Consider the following 19,044-nt stretch of genomic DNA (forward strand, 5'->3'; position numbering starts at 1 on the left):
TACTATATTATCATGATTTTTAAATCCAATTTGTTTTTCGAACAATTCCAAATTTTTAATGAAAAAACTTAAATAAATATTAGCCAAAATAAATATTTGTTGATTTTTTTAACAATTTAATAGATCAATATCTATATAAAGTACACAATAAAGTTTCCTAATATGTATCAAAAGGCTTGATTCCATATTTCTCATACAGGCTGTCCCAGAAAGCTATTCTCTTCGCCTTTGGTGTGCCCGCTGTCACTACCAAATCCGACAGTATATTCACAAACTTAAAGGCTCCAGGTTTGAGTTCAGGCCAAGTAATATTTTGCAAGAGTTCATCAACTTCTGGCGTCGGGTTTCTAAAATTATTTGGATATACAGGGTGTTCTAAATTCGAGGGTAGAGATTGAAATCTCGGAAACCATAAGACATATAAAAACCAATAAAATGTGGCTTTGCAAATGAAACACATTAGAATACTTTCGAAGATATTCACAAAATATACAAATATTATAAAAACCGAAAGACTATTTTCAAATACTCACAGATAAGTAGCAAAGTTAATCCATAATCTTAATAATCTCTTATGCACTAGTTGATCGGCTACAGAAAAATTATTTGGATCTGCAGTGGAAAAAATATATCCCATTTCTTCGCCATGAGTAATATTTGTAGAACCTGTAAAATACCAAAACATTCGATAATATTTTTAGATGCTAAAAAGTATGTAATAATTTACCTGGATATCTGTAATAGGTATTAAAACCCATTTCCCCAGAGTACGAAAATTCGTAGAAATATGTACTTGCTTCGGCCGAATGTAATTCGGCATGTTTTACTATAGATTTTGTAAAGTCTTGTTCTGTGAAATACTGAAAAAAAAGTTTTAAATTATTTTCAATTTCTAAATATTAAATATTTTTCGAAATATTCTCTAGCTTGAGAAAAAGAGACACATCATCCATTACATTCCTTCTAGCGATACAAAATCACTTAATAAAAGTAATCGAAATATTAGAGCATATACAGGGTGGTTTTTAGAGAACTACAGTATCCAGAACGGAGATCTTTGCAAATCATTGTTTCACAATGAGATGTATCGATTAAAAATATTTTCAATATGGCGGCACTTCCGAAAATACCGGAACTTGACAGCAACTTTCTTATTTTAAATGGATACCCCCATTTTTTATTAAATATTTGAAAAATTATCATAAATCATTTTTTCCAAATGGAAACCTACTTTTTTTATTTCACTAGTGAAAAAGTTTTTTAATTCGTTACTTTTTGATTATACATATTCCTATACCTAAAATAAATCGTTTTTAAGTTATTTAAGATTTAGTTTTAAAACGTATATTTTTCTGGTTTTTAAACAGTAGCCTATGACTTTAAACGTCAAGTAATGTAAAACAATATATCTGGCCATGTCATATTGGAAAATTTTGTTAAAAAATCAGTATGTCATCGATCGTCATTTCCAAGCCAACTTTGCGTCGTTTTTTTTTTCATAAATGTTATATAATATTAATATCAACTAGTAGATATCACTAAAATACCAGATATATTTTTATAAATACACTTTATAAAGTTTTAGCAGCAGTATTTATAATATAATACGATATTCAAATAATTAGTTTTGTGACAGAAGGAAATAAATTGTCTAATTGTTTGACACTTAATGTCAAAGAAAACTAGATAAAATCAAGAAAAATGTACGCTTTAAAACAGCTACAGCCAATATTAGATATATGGCATTCAAACAATTTAATTTTTGAAATAGATGTCTTCACTAAATTTGATGTTTAGGCTCTACAACTTTTTTTGACAGGCAGTTTTTTTCCTCGAAAAATTTTGAATAATTTTTTTCTCAAAAACGGTCAATGTTAGATATAGAGTGTTTATTAATATCAAAATTCATAAAATTTGACAGACAACTTAAATATGTAATAAAATAATGGAAGTACCTATTTAAAATAAGAAAACTGCTGACAATTTCCGATATTCCCGGAAGTGCCGCCATATTAAAATATTTTTAAATGATAGATCTCATTGTAAAACAATGATGTGCAAAAAATATCCGATCTAGATATTGTAATTCTCTATAAACTTCTACTGCACGCTCAGTTTGTGACACCCAAAGAACCTTTAATATGTATTTCTCATACAAGTACTCGTTCTACTTGTAAAATATCTTAGCTATTACTGGAAGTCTTATTGATCTTACTAAATATACCACGAAGTATCTCGTCATTGCAGATATAAACCAGATATTGAAGAGGTACAATTTAAGAGCTACAGGAGATTTTCCCCCATAAATATAACAAAACGATTCAAACCTCAAAGGCACCTAATTTGTTGTTTAAAAATGTATCATTCGGGGAATATTCTTCTTTAATGGCATTTCCAACTTCACTGATATCTTGTGCATCAACAAGATGGAGGTTTCCCGGGTTCATTCTTGAATATGCTTCGTCATAAGCAGCCAACTGACTATCTAGATATTCTACCAAAACATTAATACCGTTAATTTATAAGTATAAATGGTGTTTTCAGGTTAACCCCGTATTGGATACCTACCTGATAAGTTCATAAGTCCCTCGTCAGCATCTGTACCAATCATAATAGGTATTTTATTGAAATTTCCATTTTCCAAAATGACATAAGGATATCCCGTTACAAAAGAGTCGTTGTTCTCAACTTCGACTACAGGAGCAAAATAAAATCCTTGTTCTAATTGTTTCCTCTCCGCCCAACTGGGCTGGCTGGAATCCTGTAATAAATTATTCATTAGAGTCCTCACAGACGTTCAGTTGTTTAGCACAGGCTGACTGTGCAGGCCAAGTTGCGCATTTGAACTTGTACGGGCTGTTCCATTTTCGTCTGTTTGTACCTAATTTAAAACGGCCGCCTATGTTAAAAAGTTAAACAATGAACGTTTTACCTTGATTATGAAATAAGTACATATAGATTATATTTTGTTTTTAGAAAGTTCATAACTAGGCAGATAAAATATTTATTTAGCGTATGGCTCTAGTACCTAGTACACATAATATACAGCCTTCGTATATGGCCTTCCTATATACTCACGAGCCGCAACTGCATCCTGTACTAAAGCCTGTCACACACACGCAGTTTTATAATACAGTTTTCTCTACAGTGAACGGAGTGACGCACCCACTACTAGTTTTAGCACATTTTTTACAGTGAAAATGGCTTGACCCGAGATATAGTCCTAAAAATATATAAATGCCTCAATACCCAATTTGCAAAGGTTAATGCAGCATCGTCTATGGCCTTCGCGTCTACACTTTGCAATACTTCCAATAATTTGTTTGAATCTCTGGATGTGTTAAACTGCGAGTCTATCAAACTGGCCGTCTTGTACGATATCGTGGTCTGGTTCCTTTGATAAGCCCATGGACATAAGGGAGTACCAGATTGTAGAATAGCAGCTCTGAATAAACCTAACAAAGTAAAATTTATATTAATAAAGTTTGAAAATTGGGGACCAACGGCCGGTCTGCAAAGCAACTGTAAACCAAGTATAACCAATTCTTGGAATATCTATGCGATGGCTATGAAATGAAGATCGCTGTCGTTTTACATGTAAAATTATATAGGGAATGTCATCGATCGTCATTTCCAAGCCAACTAGACGCCGTTTTTTACGGTATTTCTTGTACATACCAGTGCTGGATGAACTTAACAGATGCCAACCTACAGAAGCGCTACCAGCAGATTGTCCAAAAATCAGAACTTTCTTAGGATCACCACCAAACGAAGCGATGTTTCTCTGCACCCATTTCATTGCTTGAACCTGATCTTTCAACCCATTATTCCCTGGGATAATTTCGTCTCCAGTAGAGAAGAAACTTAAAATCATTTATGTTTGTTTTTGTGATTTGTTCTTTGTTCTAAATACAGGATACTGAATATGAAATACGCACCAAAAACTCCCAGTCTATAGTTAATAGAGATCAGAATAACGTTGTTATCCATCCAGAAGTTGGGGCGATAAAATCCTTGAGGTCCTCCATTAAGTCCAGAACCAGAAATAAATCCACCGCCGTGTATAAACAGCATGACGGGTAAATCAGTCGCATTTGACTAAAGGATAAAGTTTGTTGTTAAAATTCTAAATCAATTTAAGGATTTAGCTGTTATATTGGATACTAAATAAATAAATAACGTTTTATTGTGCAAAAAGCCAAAATAGCTTCATCGACAAAGCATTTACAAAACAAACAAAAGCACAAATAACATACAATACAAATCATACAATTCAAAAAAAATTAAGTCATTAAAATCACAAAAAAGCCGTATCAAAAAAATTTTACACTAGGAAAATTGCAAATGGATATAATTTTAAGAGTTATAAAATATTAAATACTTGACCTTTGACCAGTGTGTGAGATGATCAAGATTTTAAAATTCAAAATTGTTTATGATTAAACATCAACAAAAAAGTCGTTTACCGCATATAGGGCTCTCTCCAGTAAGTATGATTTCAGAGCTTTGCGAAATGCGGGAAAGAATGAAAGCGTTATACAGTATTGGCCCTTTAACTAGTTCTGAGCTCGGGATTGGCAGAAAAAGATCGTGCTCCGCATTCCTAAGTTGTGAGTGTGGTTGTGAGATGGCCTTTCGGGAATAGCAGATACGTGCTTGCGGGTTAAGCAAACGGATTCAAAAATTAATAAAGAAGGAAGAGTCAGTATTTTGGAATTTTTAAAGAAATTCTGGCAGTGAGATCTACTGTTCAGTCCCAATAAATATCGAACTGTTCTCTTTTAAAGTTTGAAAATACGATCAAATTTTGTTGCGCAGCAAGTACCCCAGAATGTAAGGGCATAACGAAGATATGACTCAAAAAGGACATAATAGGCTATTCTAGAGGTTGATAAGTTAAGTTCCTTTAGAAACTGATCTTAGCGCAAAACAGGCAGCGCTTAGTTTCTTTGATAAAGCTTCGATGAGCAACTCCCGTTTTAACGAGTTGTCTACAAGTCCTCTAGGAATTTCGCAGAGTCCACGAAGTCAGTAGTGGCGTTATTAAGTACAAAAGGTTGTACAGTACTTTTATATGACAAAACTTTAGTTTTTGATAGGTTGAGGCAAAGGAGATTAGAATCGCACCAAGATTAAGTCACCATTAAATCTACTATACTCTACTAAATACTATATCCAGAGTATTATATAGTGCCGGTACATAAATACTATAACAAAAAATTACTAATTTTAGTGAGGATGCAGTCAATAATCACAATATAGGCTAATAAAACTTATTTTCAATTTGTCAAGCTTTTGAGAAATGTATTCCCATCATCAGGACAGTTTGAATGCTTTAATTAACAAAACATCCTTTACACAATAAGGCCTTACAAAATAACATCATTGGACATTGGAATCACAAAGAATTTCCGTTATAAAAATAGTCAAAATACATATACATCTAAAAACACTTTTGTTAAACATATAACCCAAAAAGAAATTGCTACATTGCTTTTTCGAGCTCGATCAAACAGTAACTGTTAATGTAAAATGTGACTCTTAAATACCTACTATAAAAAAATGTTAAAAGGGAATTTTACTTACTTGTGGTACATATACATTGAGAAGTAAACAATCCTCGGTTTCTTCAGGTAAATCTTGATAAAGCTGATAGCATACTCGTTTTTGTTCGGTGGTAGCATTGTATACTTCAGTCCATGGCTCTACTGCTTGGGGAGCCTAAAAACGCATCCACAACTTTAATTATTATTAATTAATTGTTTACATTTACGTAAATAGTTTGACTTCCGATCGGTTAATTTTAAATATGAGCAAGTCTGGTCTTGCTCATAGAGTCTTAGCGTTGATTGAAGAAAGATGTGCAACCTTATGGGCGATTTCGTGGTACAAAATATGTCCGAGATGTAACTGGCGTTACCGTCAGGATGTCCGAGATTTAGTTTAGCTCTGCGCCGCTGCGCGGTGATAGTCGTTTGCAGCGCAGCGAATAAAAAATACTGTACCGTAGTTCTGCTTTCAGTCGACAGAGTTGGTGGTTGCCGGAGACAGTGTTGCCAGAACTACGGATTAACCTGTAGTTTTACGGATTTTGGGTACAATACGTTAATAATACGAATTTACTATCATTAAATAATTATTTAATAAAATATTATATGATTAAACAAAGAACGGCGTCAGAATTGGCTTGGAAATGAAGACCGCAGCTGTTATTTCATTTGTAAAATATTATGGTAAATGTCAATAAATCGTCATTTCCAAGCTAACTAAACGACTTTTTTCGATCTTACGAAATATTCAGTACCTATAAAAGATTTTTTATTTTTGTTGTTTATTCTATGTTGAATAAGAATAAATTTTCAATACATAAAACGCGGATTTTTCGTCAAACGTATTACAGATCAAAATTGAGTATCTTCCCAATTCTTTCAATCAACGGTCTTAGTCTTGCACAACAAGCAAGACAAAGATCTGCAAGGCCAAGACCAGGACCGACCAATGGTAACTTACACAAGACCAAGCAAACCAAGACCGAGCGTGCAACCTTGGCGGTTTTGCGGTCTAGCATAAAATAAATAAATAATTTCGTTTTTTTAGTAAAGATTATCCAAACGAGTCAGGAAAAATTTCGACAGACGACATTCAAAAAATGACAGAAAATACAATTTGTCTGTGAATTAAAATGACAGATATAACTGTCAATGTCATGTATTCTTTCGTTGAACAGACTATATTATGTTAATTACCTGAAATCTTAACGTTCCAACTGGAGGTTTGGCATATGGAATGGAATAAAATGAAGAATACGGTGTACCAGCTATGGAATATTCAGTAGTACCCAAGATTGGTCCATCTGGTGTATTTACTTGTTGACACTAAATTAAAACAAGATTAAGCCCATATTATATACTGCCTTTTGTGCTAAAGTGCCTTTGAAGCACTTTAGTATTGCTATTAGGTCATCTTGTATTAACTAAACTTAATAATTGTAAAAACTAAGGGTCTTAGAAAAAGTCTGTCCGTCCCTTTGTCCGCCCCTGACACAATGGTCACTGTCAGGGATTCACCGGTTGGACAGACTATATTTTTGTATTTTTTTATGAAACTTTGTACTTACAATATGACCATTAAGAAAAACAACAGCGAGTGCCACTATTTTAAGCAGCATTTTAATTCACTTTTTGGACTCAACAATCTGAAAAATACTAATTTGTTTTTCAAAATTGTCACAAATTTTATTGATGATAAAACTGTATTTTAAGTGTTTACCTACATGTTTTGATACAATTTCAAGAGGCACTCTAACTGTAGTATCAACAATTATACGGTATGTTCCAATATTCTTCGGACATAGAATCAATTCTATGTATTTTTTAATCAAAATAAATTAATTGAATACATTATTATCTGACCTACAAAAATATTCCTTGTGACACCAAGCGTTAAAATCTAGTAGCCAATAATAATCTATTGTTGAAAATATGTAAAAAATAATATACATGGTAGGAATCCATTTAAAAACAATAATTTTATATTTTAGAAAGTTTGGCTTGGAGTTTTGAACACCCTGTATAATTTAAGATATTTATAGCAAAGTAAGTACAGACTAACTTTAGTAAATACCTGGCATAGTTTTGATTAAAAAAACAATTTTTGTATTTTTGTTATTTTTTTTAGAAAAGTCTAAAAAAAATTTTTTTTTATTTATTAATATCTCTGAAACTATCAAAACAAATTTAATGATATCTTAGAAGTATGTAAAGTGATTAGAAAGGAATCCAAAAATCTGAATGAGATTTTTTTGGGACGCACTGCAAAAATTAGACAACCAGTCGACCCCTAGTTTTTGAGTATCCGCGCTTTATCCGCGCCAGAAATGGCGCCAGATCTGCCGCGTCCTCTCGTGCACATGCGGGCAATCAGGCAATCTATATCGATATTCCTACTTAAAAAATAAAAATAAATACATCTCTAATGGGTCATAGAAAAGACTACTACAAAAGAATGTGTTGTGAATAGATCATATATTTTTTTTCCTATTTTTGGCCACTTGTCTATTACGACATTCAGCCAGCTTATTTCTTAATATTTAATTAGCGTTTAAAATTGGACAAATACAGACTCACACACACATTTAACACCCATGTCCGAGGCCGGAATCGAACCGGCGACCTTGCGTCTACTAGAATGCGGCGCAATCATTTCGACCACAAGGCCGACATAGATCATATATAATTTATATTATCCAAGCGTTATACCCACAGATCAGCATTGTGTCATTTTAAATAAACACATGTATTAAGTTATGGGAATCTGTGGTTTCAATAAAGCGGAAAACGGAACGCAAAAAGTCGTGAAAGTGCTAAAAGTGGTATAAAAATGTGCGATTCGAGGTCCTTTTGATTTTATTTTATGTTTAATTTGGTTTTAATTACAGTATCTGTTAAAAATGGTAAGTTGCTCTAAATTTAGTAGCTTCTTTCATCTCGAAATCTATATTTTATTACTAACTTTTCAGGCAGCCACCGAAGCAGAGGTAAAAAGTATTATAAAGAGTATTCTTACTTCTTCGCCGCTTGTATCCACAATTACGACCGTACAGCGGGATTACCGAGAATTAGTAGGAAGTAAAATTCCATTTCATGAGCTTCGGTATAACTCTGTCGAACAGTTTTTAAAAAGCATTCCAGACATTTGTGTAATTGATGGCACAGGACCATTTGCTGCTGTATTTCCTGTTTTGTCGGAAAAAAGTGCCCATATAGACTTGATGGTGTCGCGGCAAAAAGTCACTACAAAACGACGCTCTGCTCCTCCTATGAAAAGAAAAACAACTCCAGCTCCATTTAGAAACCAAAGGTTGTTGCGGTGATAATATATAGATAGTACTGGTACTAATGTTATGTTTTCTTTGCAGAATGCCATTTAATACAAATGTACAATCATCTTTCCCCAGTACATCAAGTTCTAATTACAATTCAAACTATAATACAAGACCAAAAAGGATAGAAAATGGTCAGAATCTTTCATATTCAAACGCAGGGAGTAGTTATAGTGGTGGAGTCAAGCCAGAGAATCAGAATAAAGTGTTTCATATAGAGAGTAGACCTGAAAAGAGCAAGGTAAAAAAATATACTTTTAGATTAGTTATACCTAATTGAATTAAGCAAAAACTTTTAAGTTTTAGTCAAAGCTATAAAATGTTTATATTTGTACATATTTGGTAGACTGATTACAACATTATTATTAGTTGAAAACATAAATATTAGTTAGCACTTAGCTGTCAGAGACTTGTTGAGGGACTTTTGTTTATTTATTTACATTTATTTACTTTATAATTTGCTTATCTTTTCAATTTCGTAAGCTTGTTTTTGGGACAAGTTTTTCTAGTTTTCTGCAGGTGCTTATATTATTATTATTTTAGTTAATTCTAGTGCTTGTACAAAGCAAAATAATGTTCTGTTAAATTTCTTCTCCAAAACTACAACATTGTTTTGTTTTTAGACTCCTGTGATTCCACCCTTGATAAGTGCAATACCTGATAACGCTCCTGTTTTGAACCAGGAAGATCTGCATCAATTTAAAACAAATACTGACATTGAAAAAGCCCAAACCAGCTTAAATAACTTAACTTTCAAGGATATTGAAGAAAAATACGATGACGACTCCTCGAATGTGCCCCAAAAAGTTCAAAACAACTTGAAGAAACTAATTAGTCAGTTTGAAGATGGAATTTGGTGTAGCGAATTACCACAGTATTACAAGTAAATATGAAATAATTGTAATATACAGGATTGTTCACCACATACGACATGGAGTATTGTAGCTAAACGACTAGATTTTTACAAATTGTAAGTTTTGGGTTCGTTGAAGGACCATTAGAGCTACAATTTAAAAATATTTTTACAAGATACGGAGTGTCCCAAATAAATAAAAAATATCAAAGTTGTATTTTTTTAAATGGAACACCCTATATATTATTACATTTTTAGTTTCTACGATTAAAATAAAGGTAAATTTGATTAAGGTTTATTACACTTAAACCTTACCGTTTTTGAAATATTTTCAATTTTGTGAAATTGCAGTATAAATTTTAAATCTTCTTTTTTTATGGTATTTACGGTATCAAAGTTTTATTACTAAATATTTACTCAAGTTTATTTATTGATCAGTTATTCATGTTGCAATAATAAAATCTTTACTACCTGTACAGAGTGTCTAAAAAGTTATTTTAAATAATTACTAGCTTTAAATGGCAATAACTTGTTTGATTTAAATGGAACACACTGTATATTTTATGAGAATTTAATGCACAATTTAATTGGCTCTCAAATGATTATACCGTTTTTACCTTGGATTGTCTTCTCAGTTTTCAATTCACAGGCATTTTCTTATAATTTAGATTTCATTATCTAATATACCCATGGATTTTGACATTGAAGAATGTTTTTAAACCAAGGTATTTCTTTCAATGTAGGTTATGTTATGTAAAAAAAACATTCCTAATAAAGAGTATTATTATTATTTTAGTTAATTCTAGTGCTTGTACAAAGCAAAATTAACTGTTTTATTGATTAATAATAATTGCTCCAAATACTAAAAAAAACTGAATTATGTATGTGTATTAGAGAGTGTGGTAAAAAGTAACACCTTAAAAATGATATTTAATTTTTTGACAACTGCTTTTATTTATAACAACAACAGACGTTCATTTTCATAACTTATTATTATATTGATTTCTGATTCAAATCCACATTTATTTAGAATAATTTATTAACGAACACAATTAAGTATGTAGTTAATTAGTATTTGGGCGGAAATACTGGTGGTATATTTAATTAATGGTATACTCTTTTATAAAGATTTAAATAGTTTTCTTTTTGCATACAAATGGGCTAGTAATATTATCGTTTTACTAAAAACGATAATATTACTAGCCTGTACATTTTGTACATTTAAAGTAAATAAGTTATTGCCGTTTAAAGCTAGTAATTATTTAAAATAATTTTTTAGACATTCTGTATAAGGTAGTATAATTTTTATTATTGCAACACAATAACTGATCAATAAATAAACTTCAGTAAATATTTAGTATTAAAAACTTTGATATCCTCCAGGAAGAAATGAGGCCTTCAAAACAAATACTGCAATTTCGCAAAATTGAAAATATTTTAAAAACGGTAAGGTTTAAGTAATAAACCTTAATCAAATTTACCTTTATTTTAATTGTAGAAACTAAAAAAATGCAGTAATATACAAAACAACCATTTAAAAAATACAACTTTGATATTTTTTAATTATTTGGGACACTCGTATCTTGTAAAAATATTTTTAAATTGTAGCTCTAATAGTCCTTCAATGAACCCAAAACTTACAATTTGTAAAAATTTAATCGTTTAGCTACAATACTCCGTGTCGTATGTGGTGAACAACCCTGTATTAGGGGATTAGGGTGTTTCAAAATAAAATAAATTTTTAAAACCAAAAAAAAATTGATTATTCTAGGTTAACAGAATTGAAGTGATTTTACAGGAAAAATTATATAAAAATCCAGTCTGATGATATTTTTTTGTAGTTTTATTGGAAAATATTTGAAATTTTCGATTGGTGTTATTTTTGATCGCTGATATCTTTGAGACGTTGATCTGAGGAACTTTGACCTTCGGTCGTTTTTTGTAGAGCGTGAAATTTCCTATACATATTCTCGCGAGGATGTTGCGGAAACAAACCATTTCGAAATTATTAAAATTCAAAAATAAAAAAAAATCTGTGTTATTTGAATGGAAAAACAACAAATAAATTGAGGCAAAGCTCAATATTAATATTAAGGGTTTTACTTTGTTTTTAAATGTACTTTCAACTTTTAAACACCATAAGAATTTTTTTTTATTTTGAAACACCCTAATATCGATGTAATATTAACGTTTCATTTCTGTTTCTTTAAATTACAGAAAAATGTTTAAGTTAGATCTGTTATATATGGATTATGGGTATTCGAGTTTAATAGATATGTGTATAGCTTTAAAAAATATTTTTCACTACGTGAGACCTGGCAAGGATGATTTTAAACTGTTTGATCGCAGCAAACCACCACCGGTGGTTACCCAAAGAAATTGTACGATTTCTAGTTTGAATACTGCTGATAAGGTAAAAGTTTATCTATACCAGATGGTCCGGTATTCTGAAAATGCCTTAGGTTTTCTATTTGATATTTTCACTCCAAGAAAAAACGGCGTCAAGTAGGCTTGGAAATGATGAGAGAAATCTTTATTTCCAAACTCGCCGATTGTTTTTTGATTTTATGGTATTTGAATCACACTGTAAATAATAAAAAATAAATTGATATGGAGATTTTTCAGAACACTGGTTCGCCCTCTATATTATATACAGTATGTCCCCGAGGAAAAACTTCTTTTTATTAACTTCTTGAGAAAAATGGGGGCTAAATAATTTAAAGATTGTATTGATCAGAAATATGTTGGTCAAACTAGAAGATCAACATTAACTAGATTTAAAGAACATATGGCTCAGATAAGTTATGGTTGACTAAAGATTATTGTATAAATAATAATTTAAAATTAATTAAACAAATCTCAAATTACAGGCAATTAGATGCATATGAGAGCGTCAAAATTATTCCTTCTAGTTTTCTGTTCCTATTGGTCTAGTTTCAGTAATTAATTGTTACGCTCCGTTGGTTTTGACTCACTTGGCTAGTTTTGCCACGCCTAGTCGGTGCCAACTGTTAACGGTAATTTGTAGATATTAGTTTAGTTTTAATCATCTGCTGATAATGCTAACATGGTTAGAGAAGGCGCGGGTCCAGTACAAAGGTTTTCCCTTAAATGAGACGGAAATTTTAGAAACTATAAAAGGGATTAAGCGTTTTAGAACAATCAAAAACTTTTATGAAGAATTTATATTTTCTGAAAAAGTTTAATAAAAAGGTTTTTGTAAAGACGATTCAGGGGCACACTGTAGAATGAATGAACTTAATATTTAATTTTTTAGTGTTCCCAATCGGTCAGTAACCCTTTACCAGATTTGGATTGGTCAGATTTTAGTGGGTATATTCCTAAAGATATATTTGTGCTTGGTAATGAAATACCAAAAGAATTTCTGCCCAAAGAATCTCAAGAGGGTGACGAATTAGACGTTGTAGTGGTTGAGGTCTATGACCCGTCAAAATTTTGGATTTATTTTGGTATGTTTAGTGATGTCAGTTTGTAATATCCTGTAGGTGTTAATTAAAAATTCGTTTTAGGTACATCCGATCAAAAAACTCCTCTAGACATTCTCATGGATGATATTCAAGATTTCTATAATGATGAAGACAATCAAAAAACATATGGTGTTCCACCAGGATTAATACAGGTATTTTTATCAACAAAAACTGTTTTTTTTTCTCATAAAATTATTTTTACTAAAGATTAAATATATTAAAATATTTAACACGCCACGTAAAAACTATTTTTTACGCGTAATAAAGTATTTTTTACGTGTATGAAACTATTTGTTACATGTAAAAAATAATTTTTTACATGTAAAAAAATATTTTTTTTTTAATTTATTACTTTTTCAACATTTCAAACTACACTTTTTCAAATATGCGCACATTTTTTTTTACATAGAATTATATTATATTAATAATAATAATTACTCATATATTTTAGGAGGGTCTCTATTGTGTCCAAATTATTTATGGAGAGTATCACCGAGCCAAGATTATTAAAGTTTTACCGAATACCAAGGACCTAGTTAAAGTATGTAAAAAATTATAAAATTTGTAATGTAGTCGTTGTAACTTAGTCTATTTTAAGGTGTTTTTTATTGACTATGGCACAGTACGTAAAGTTCCTACCAGGGGAATGTGTTTTTTGCATACTCAGTTTACGCTGTTGCCAGCTCAAGCGGTGCGTTGCCGATTGGCAAATATTGCCCCCCACGTACAAAGTAAGTTATTGTTTACTATAAATATATTTTTTAATAATTTTAATAACTATGTTAAACTTTATCAATAATACTCAATTTCAAAAGTTATTTTCTGAAATAATTTATATTTATTAGTAATCGATAGTTTTATATTTTTCAAAAAACTTTGATTAGAATTATTATTTGACTAGTTATAATAATATTTAATAAGACTAGATTAATTTAATTTAAAATAGATCAGATTTTTTTGTATATTCTACTACCAGAAAACCAAAATTATATGATAACACACTTTTACACGACTTTGAAGAAAGATATAGTGTATCTATTACAATACTTAATAGAACTACTACAATTAGAAGAAAAACCAAAAAGAAAAAGATACCCAAATACCTTCACCTACTACTCAACTACAAAATAAACGAATATGATCTCTTATAAAAACTCTACATAACAACTTACTATTCTACACTGAACAAATTATCAAGCTTACTAATTAATCAAACAAAAAGAAAAAATAACTTATTAAATTATCCCTTCACCTATTACTTAACTACAAAATAAACTATAAAAATACTACACTTCTACACTAAACATATAATTAAACTTAATAAATTAATCTACTTTTACACTACAACTACAAAGAAATAAGAATGTTTTTTAAAACTAGAAGAAACAGAACTTCGATACGTGCGACCAGGATAATAGGTCAAGGGGACAAAGAATATAGAATACTTTAAAATGATTATTTTATTTAATACTTTAAAATTATGTGCATTCAGAAAGAAAAAATACCTCGAAAATTATCTAAACAAACATTTTTATTTCTTATCAGTGAGAAACATCGGCCTCGTTGCAGAATTTGTCGGGCATTTACAATGGTCGAATTGTATAATTACCAGCTTTTATAGCATATCTAATAGACAAAAAGTATCTGGTCGATTAGTAACCAATTGGCACAGTCAGAAAATTATCGATGTCGCTTCAAAATTCAGAGTAACAAAAAATATTTTTCTGTAGTAAAATACAGAGAAAACCTTTGAATAAAAAGACTAAGGAAGGAGCTATCTATGTATTCATGCATGGTGGGCGGAAAAAGCACTCTAGGGTGGGGATCCTTGACAGTTCTGTTTGACGATTCGTTTGGCACATTTGAATTTGATTTGAAATTTTATGGATTTGTCAGTCTTTACGGAGCTTATCTTATGTTATTTATTATTTATTATTTATTCTACTACTGATAGTTGTATAAAGGTAGTAAATCTAGATGGAAATTGTGGCAGAACTTAAATTAACAGTGACACTATCGCGATTTATCGAAAAAGACTCTAAAATAGTTGGTTGTGTAGCGTGCGGTAGATCTCGGGAAAAATCGAGTGAAATAATTGAACAACTTTTCGCTAGTAAGTGACTATATAATATACATACGTGTAGTAAACCGATCATTTATGAAATTCACTTAAATTAACTAATTATATATTTTTTCTTGCATTTTTGCTTTTATTTACTACTTGTCAATGATTAGATGTCAAAGAATTTAGATACGTCAATTTGATTTACCAGATTTACCTGCTTCAGTAGCGTATCGGATGTTTGTATTAATAAATAATTATTATAACTTATCTATTTTTATTAGAATTATATATTTTTGTAACAATTTTAATAACTACCAACATTTATTCACAACGTCAAATAAAACAACATATTATTGAGTCTACCTCACGTCTACCCTACATCATAGTTTTACATTTTTTAAATAAAATTAGAACGGCACTGATAAACCGAAATTTAAGTAGGCCATATTTGAGGCCCATCGCGGTGGACCTAAGATTTTTGATATGCTCCTTCCTTAGTCTTCTTATTCAAAAGAGAAAACGGTCCTGCCATCTAGTAGGCTTGGTCCATAAACGTCTTAGATTGATCTACTTTAAAAATACATATATACAAGGGTAGTACAAAATCAACAAAATTATTGAGTCTACTCTATTTATATTGTTAGGCATTTAAATAATAGAACATCCCTTATAAACTGGAATTCAAATCATGGATAATTTGGTGTTTTGGCTTAAAATTTCCCTTTTCTCTCTGCATCTCGAAGTTTCCCACGAGTTGGCATCATGGCCGCCGAGCCACTGTCAGCCACTGTGTGTATTAAATTGCAAAATTTCTTTCAGACACCCCTTGGGCCAAATCGTCGTCGGATAAATTCCGAGACCTGGTGAACCGGCGAGACACCAAAATCAAAGTCAGTTATATTAACTGGGCCGATCAATATATATGCGTGTTTCTGGCAGACGTCACCAACCCAAACAAGGTCGCCTATATCAACGAGGTGTTGGTAAAAAATGGAGACGCCGTATGGGAGGAGGAGGTAAATAACGATAAGGTTTATACTGTAGGTAGTGCGAAAGTTAGCTTGCTAAAATGGAGGGTAGCGATGGCGAAGAGAAATATTTCAAGGACAACGATCTAAAAATAAGTGTTAATCTGTGTCTACTCATTAAAGAATTTTATTTTTTATGTCTTAAGGATTACTAAATACGTTATATTGTATATAATATTTATTTAAATAAAGTTCTACTGTTGAACGTGACTCACAGGTTTTATTTAAGGACAAATCAGGCACAAGACCAATTCAAGAAATAAGTCGTAATATCGAGAAAATTAATACTGACAGTTGACCTTCAACTGCCATTGTTCCACAGCTTTTGATAATACTTTATCCATTGAATAATAAGACTCGTAACGGAAATGACGTCACTGAGGCACCTTTTTGTCAGTTTTGTTTGAAATTTCCCCTGACTACTTTTTATTATTTTTTGTTTATATTTTTATGCAAAGTGTATAAATCTGGAAGGGATTGTGTGATTATTATAAATATTTATTTGTGCAGCTTGTGATCGTTCTTAGAATGATATAGTCTGTCCAACGAGAGGTTCCATGACAGTGACAGTTGTGTCTGTCTATTTAATTCAGAGCATATATACTATATAGGATGAGTCTTAAAAAAGTGCAAATATTTTTTTTCTATGTCTATAACGCCTATAAGTTTTTTCGCCAAAAAAAAATAAAAAATGTTGAATTTTTTTTAATTAAAAAACTTAATTTTTTGATAATATGGCAACATAGGTTGTAGATTAAATTTACAGGGAAAAAAACAAAAATTCCAGTGGTTCTGAAAATTTAAGTAACTTTTTTATATTTTGAAAGTATTATAACTCGGTTATTTTGGACTTATTTGAAAAACGGTAGAGAGGAATTATATTTCTTTTATCGAGATCTACCAGCCCTGAAAATATTTGCACTTATTTACGACTCGCCTTGTTTATACAGGGTGTCCCAGAAATAAGTGCAGATATTTTAAGGGGCTGTAGATCTGGTCAAAAGAAACATCTTTTAACAATTTTTAACTTTTAAAACCATTTTTAAAATAATTTGAAAATAACCGAGTTATTAAATCGTGAAAATTACAAAAAAATAGTGGCAACATTTTGAGAACCGCTTTTTCACGAGGTTTTTCGGCTTATTTGACGCCTCAGGTGAATAAACAAGTGGCACTAAAATGTTTTTTTTTAATTTCCAAGAAAATGTCAAGAAAAATAATCAATTTTCAACAATTTTTTTTCGCAAAAAAAACCTCAGGCGTGTTTCTGGGACACCCTGTATAAAACCCGCCTCTAAACTGCATTCTTTGAAGCCGAGCCGGTGAATTGCATTTCTTGTCGTTTTTTTTTATATAATCTGTGGCAATCTTTCCTAACTCATTGGACAGACGTAATAGAACAAATTTTAGTTATAGATATAAACTAATATTATATAAAAGTAATAGAACAAATTTTCACTGTTAAAAAAATTGTATCTGTATTTCTGTTTACATTAGCTTATTTATTTTTATTGAAAATATATTTTTTAATCAATTATTTATAAACCCACAAATATTATTATTACGTTTGCGCTACTTCATGTTTTAACTCGTTAAAAAATAAGAACGCCACTGCTAAGCCCGAATTCAAGGTAGCCATATTAAAACGCCTTTCAGATTTCGCTGACTTTGTTGATATAGTCTTTCCTTACTCTTTTTATTCAATGGTTTTTTGTTTTGAAGCAAAATGGAAAATGTCATTTGAAACATTAACTTTCAGTATTCATTTTCTGCCGAATCGGACGTTGTTTTTTATGATTTTTCTTTCTTTCAGGCTAAGGCGCCGCCTCCAATGTTGCCAAATTTACAGTGCAAAGTTCAAAAATTGCATTTGTTTCCGACATTTCTTGAATTGGAATATGGCCTTGCCCCCAATGCCGCGGAAATCTACTCTTTGGAAGACTTACTTGTACCCATTCAGTTTTGTATACCGCTGTATTTTGAGTCGGCTCCAGAGGTAACTATTTCCTTTAGTAGTGGGAACTATCGAATGAAAATGCTATCGAAACATTCGATAGTTGCAATTCATTTGAATAATTCGATAGCTAGTAAGAAAACATTCGTCAAACACTATTCGAATAAAAATTATCGAATAGATCTGCCTTGAAATATTGTATTCTAGTAATTCGGCAGCAAAAACCATTCATTTATAAAATTCATTTATTCGTCAGGATCGATTATAATAAAATATAATCTGGATTTTAGTTGTCGCCCGGCGACGTAGGTTTCTTTCCTAGAAACCCGATAGCGGACGGTGGCAATGGTATGACAGAAGCCGGCATATTCGATTTTTTGCGGAGTCATATAAAGATAAGGACACATTATTTTTTTAATTGAGGTGCTAGTATTTACACAGAAAATACATTATGAAGGGCGCTGTTACCATATATTGGTATTAGTTGGTATTAGCAAAGAATATTATTCTTGTTAGGGATAGTATGTCTATATATTTTCATTTGTTTTATTAATATTCTGTTGTTACACTGCAATAATTTTATTTTGGATGTAGGAACATTATTTTTTAATGTTTTTAAGCAAACACTGGTTAAATAAATAGTAATAACAGTAATAATTTGTTGTTATACCTTTTTATTTTCTAAGCATGCAGTGTAATGGAAGGAAAATATAAATAAAAATTAGAAATCAAAATTATTTATATTACTTTTATTACTTTATATTACTATTTAAAA

The 19,044-nt window shown here is 30.9% G+C and overlaps 2 protein-coding genes across 3 annotated transcripts in view; one reads left to right on the forward strand and one right to left on the reverse strand.

The window, feature by feature from the left end:
- Window positions 1-103: 103 nt before the first annotated feature.
- Window positions 104-7,220, reverse strand: LOC115882778 (esterase FE4-like). 2 transcript variants are annotated; one of them, XM_030901019.1, is made up of 11 exons: window positions 7,118-7,220; window positions 6,747-6,875; window positions 5,587-5,721; window positions 3,939-4,098; window positions 3,679-3,846; window positions 3,250-3,455; window positions 2,569-2,761; window positions 2,328-2,494; window positions 728-860; window positions 534-666; window positions 104-347 (listed from the first exon to the last, which is right to left on the reverse strand). In XM_030901019.1, exons 1-11 carry the CDS (start codon window positions 7,166-7,168, stop codon window positions 158-160), a joined length of 1,665 nt encoding a protein of 554 aa, XP_030756879.1. In that variant the 5' UTR covers window positions 7,169-7,220; the 3' UTR covers window positions 104-157. The 2 variants fall into 2 exon arrangements, with proteins under 2 accessions (XP_030756879.1, XP_030756878.1); XM_030901018.1 differs by having other exon boundaries at window positions 3,679-3,864.
- A 1,103-nt stretch (window positions 7,221-8,323) lies between these two features.
- Window positions 8,324-19,044, forward strand: part of LOC115882678 — a 34,482-nt gene continuing 23,761 nt past the window's right edge. The window contains exons 1-11 of the mRNA XM_030900871.1: window positions 8,324-8,452; window positions 8,519-8,859; window positions 8,918-9,122; window positions 9,505-9,764; window positions 11,952-12,147; window positions 13,012-13,204; window positions 13,265-13,374; window positions 13,674-13,763; window positions 13,821-13,953; window positions 16,107-16,303; window positions 18,129-18,311. Of these exons, the coding sequence (XP_030756731.1) occupies window positions 8,450-8,452; window positions 8,519-8,859; window positions 8,918-9,122; window positions 9,505-9,764; window positions 11,952-12,147; window positions 13,012-13,204; window positions 13,265-13,374; window positions 13,674-13,763; window positions 13,821-13,953; window positions 16,107-16,303; window positions 18,129-18,311 (1,911 nt within the window). The 5' untranslated portion in view covers window positions 8,324-8,449. The remainder of the gene's footprint in view (window positions 8,453-8,518; window positions 8,860-8,917; window positions 9,123-9,504; window positions 9,765-11,951; window positions 12,148-13,011; window positions 13,205-13,264; window positions 13,375-13,673; window positions 13,764-13,820; window positions 13,954-16,106; window positions 16,304-18,128; window positions 18,312-19,044) is intronic.

The sequence above is a fragment of the Sitophilus oryzae genome, unplaced genomic scaffold, assembly GCF_002938485.1.
Source record: "Sitophilus oryzae breed Bouriz unplaced genomic scaffold, Soryzae_2.0 scaffold_179_pilon_pilon, whole genome shotgun sequence".
NCBI classification, from domain to species: Eukaryota; Metazoa; Arthropoda; class Insecta; order Coleoptera; family Curculionidae; genus Sitophilus; species Sitophilus oryzae.

Bases quoted from the DNA above. Each gene is read 5' to 3' on its own strand.
- LOC115882778 (XM_030901018.1), bottom strand. From the start codon at position 7,168: ATGCTGCTTAAAATAGTGGCACTCGCTGTTGTTTTTCTTAATGGTCAT. The intron at 5,722-6,746 runs GTAATTAACATA...ATGCGTTTTTAG, and splicing joins TTGGAACGTTAAGATTTCAG to GCTCCCCAAGCAGTAGAGCC. The intron at 2,495-2,568 runs GTAGGTATCCAA...ATGTTTTGGTAG, and splicing joins GGGACTTATGAACTTATCAG to AATATCTAGATAGTCAGTTG.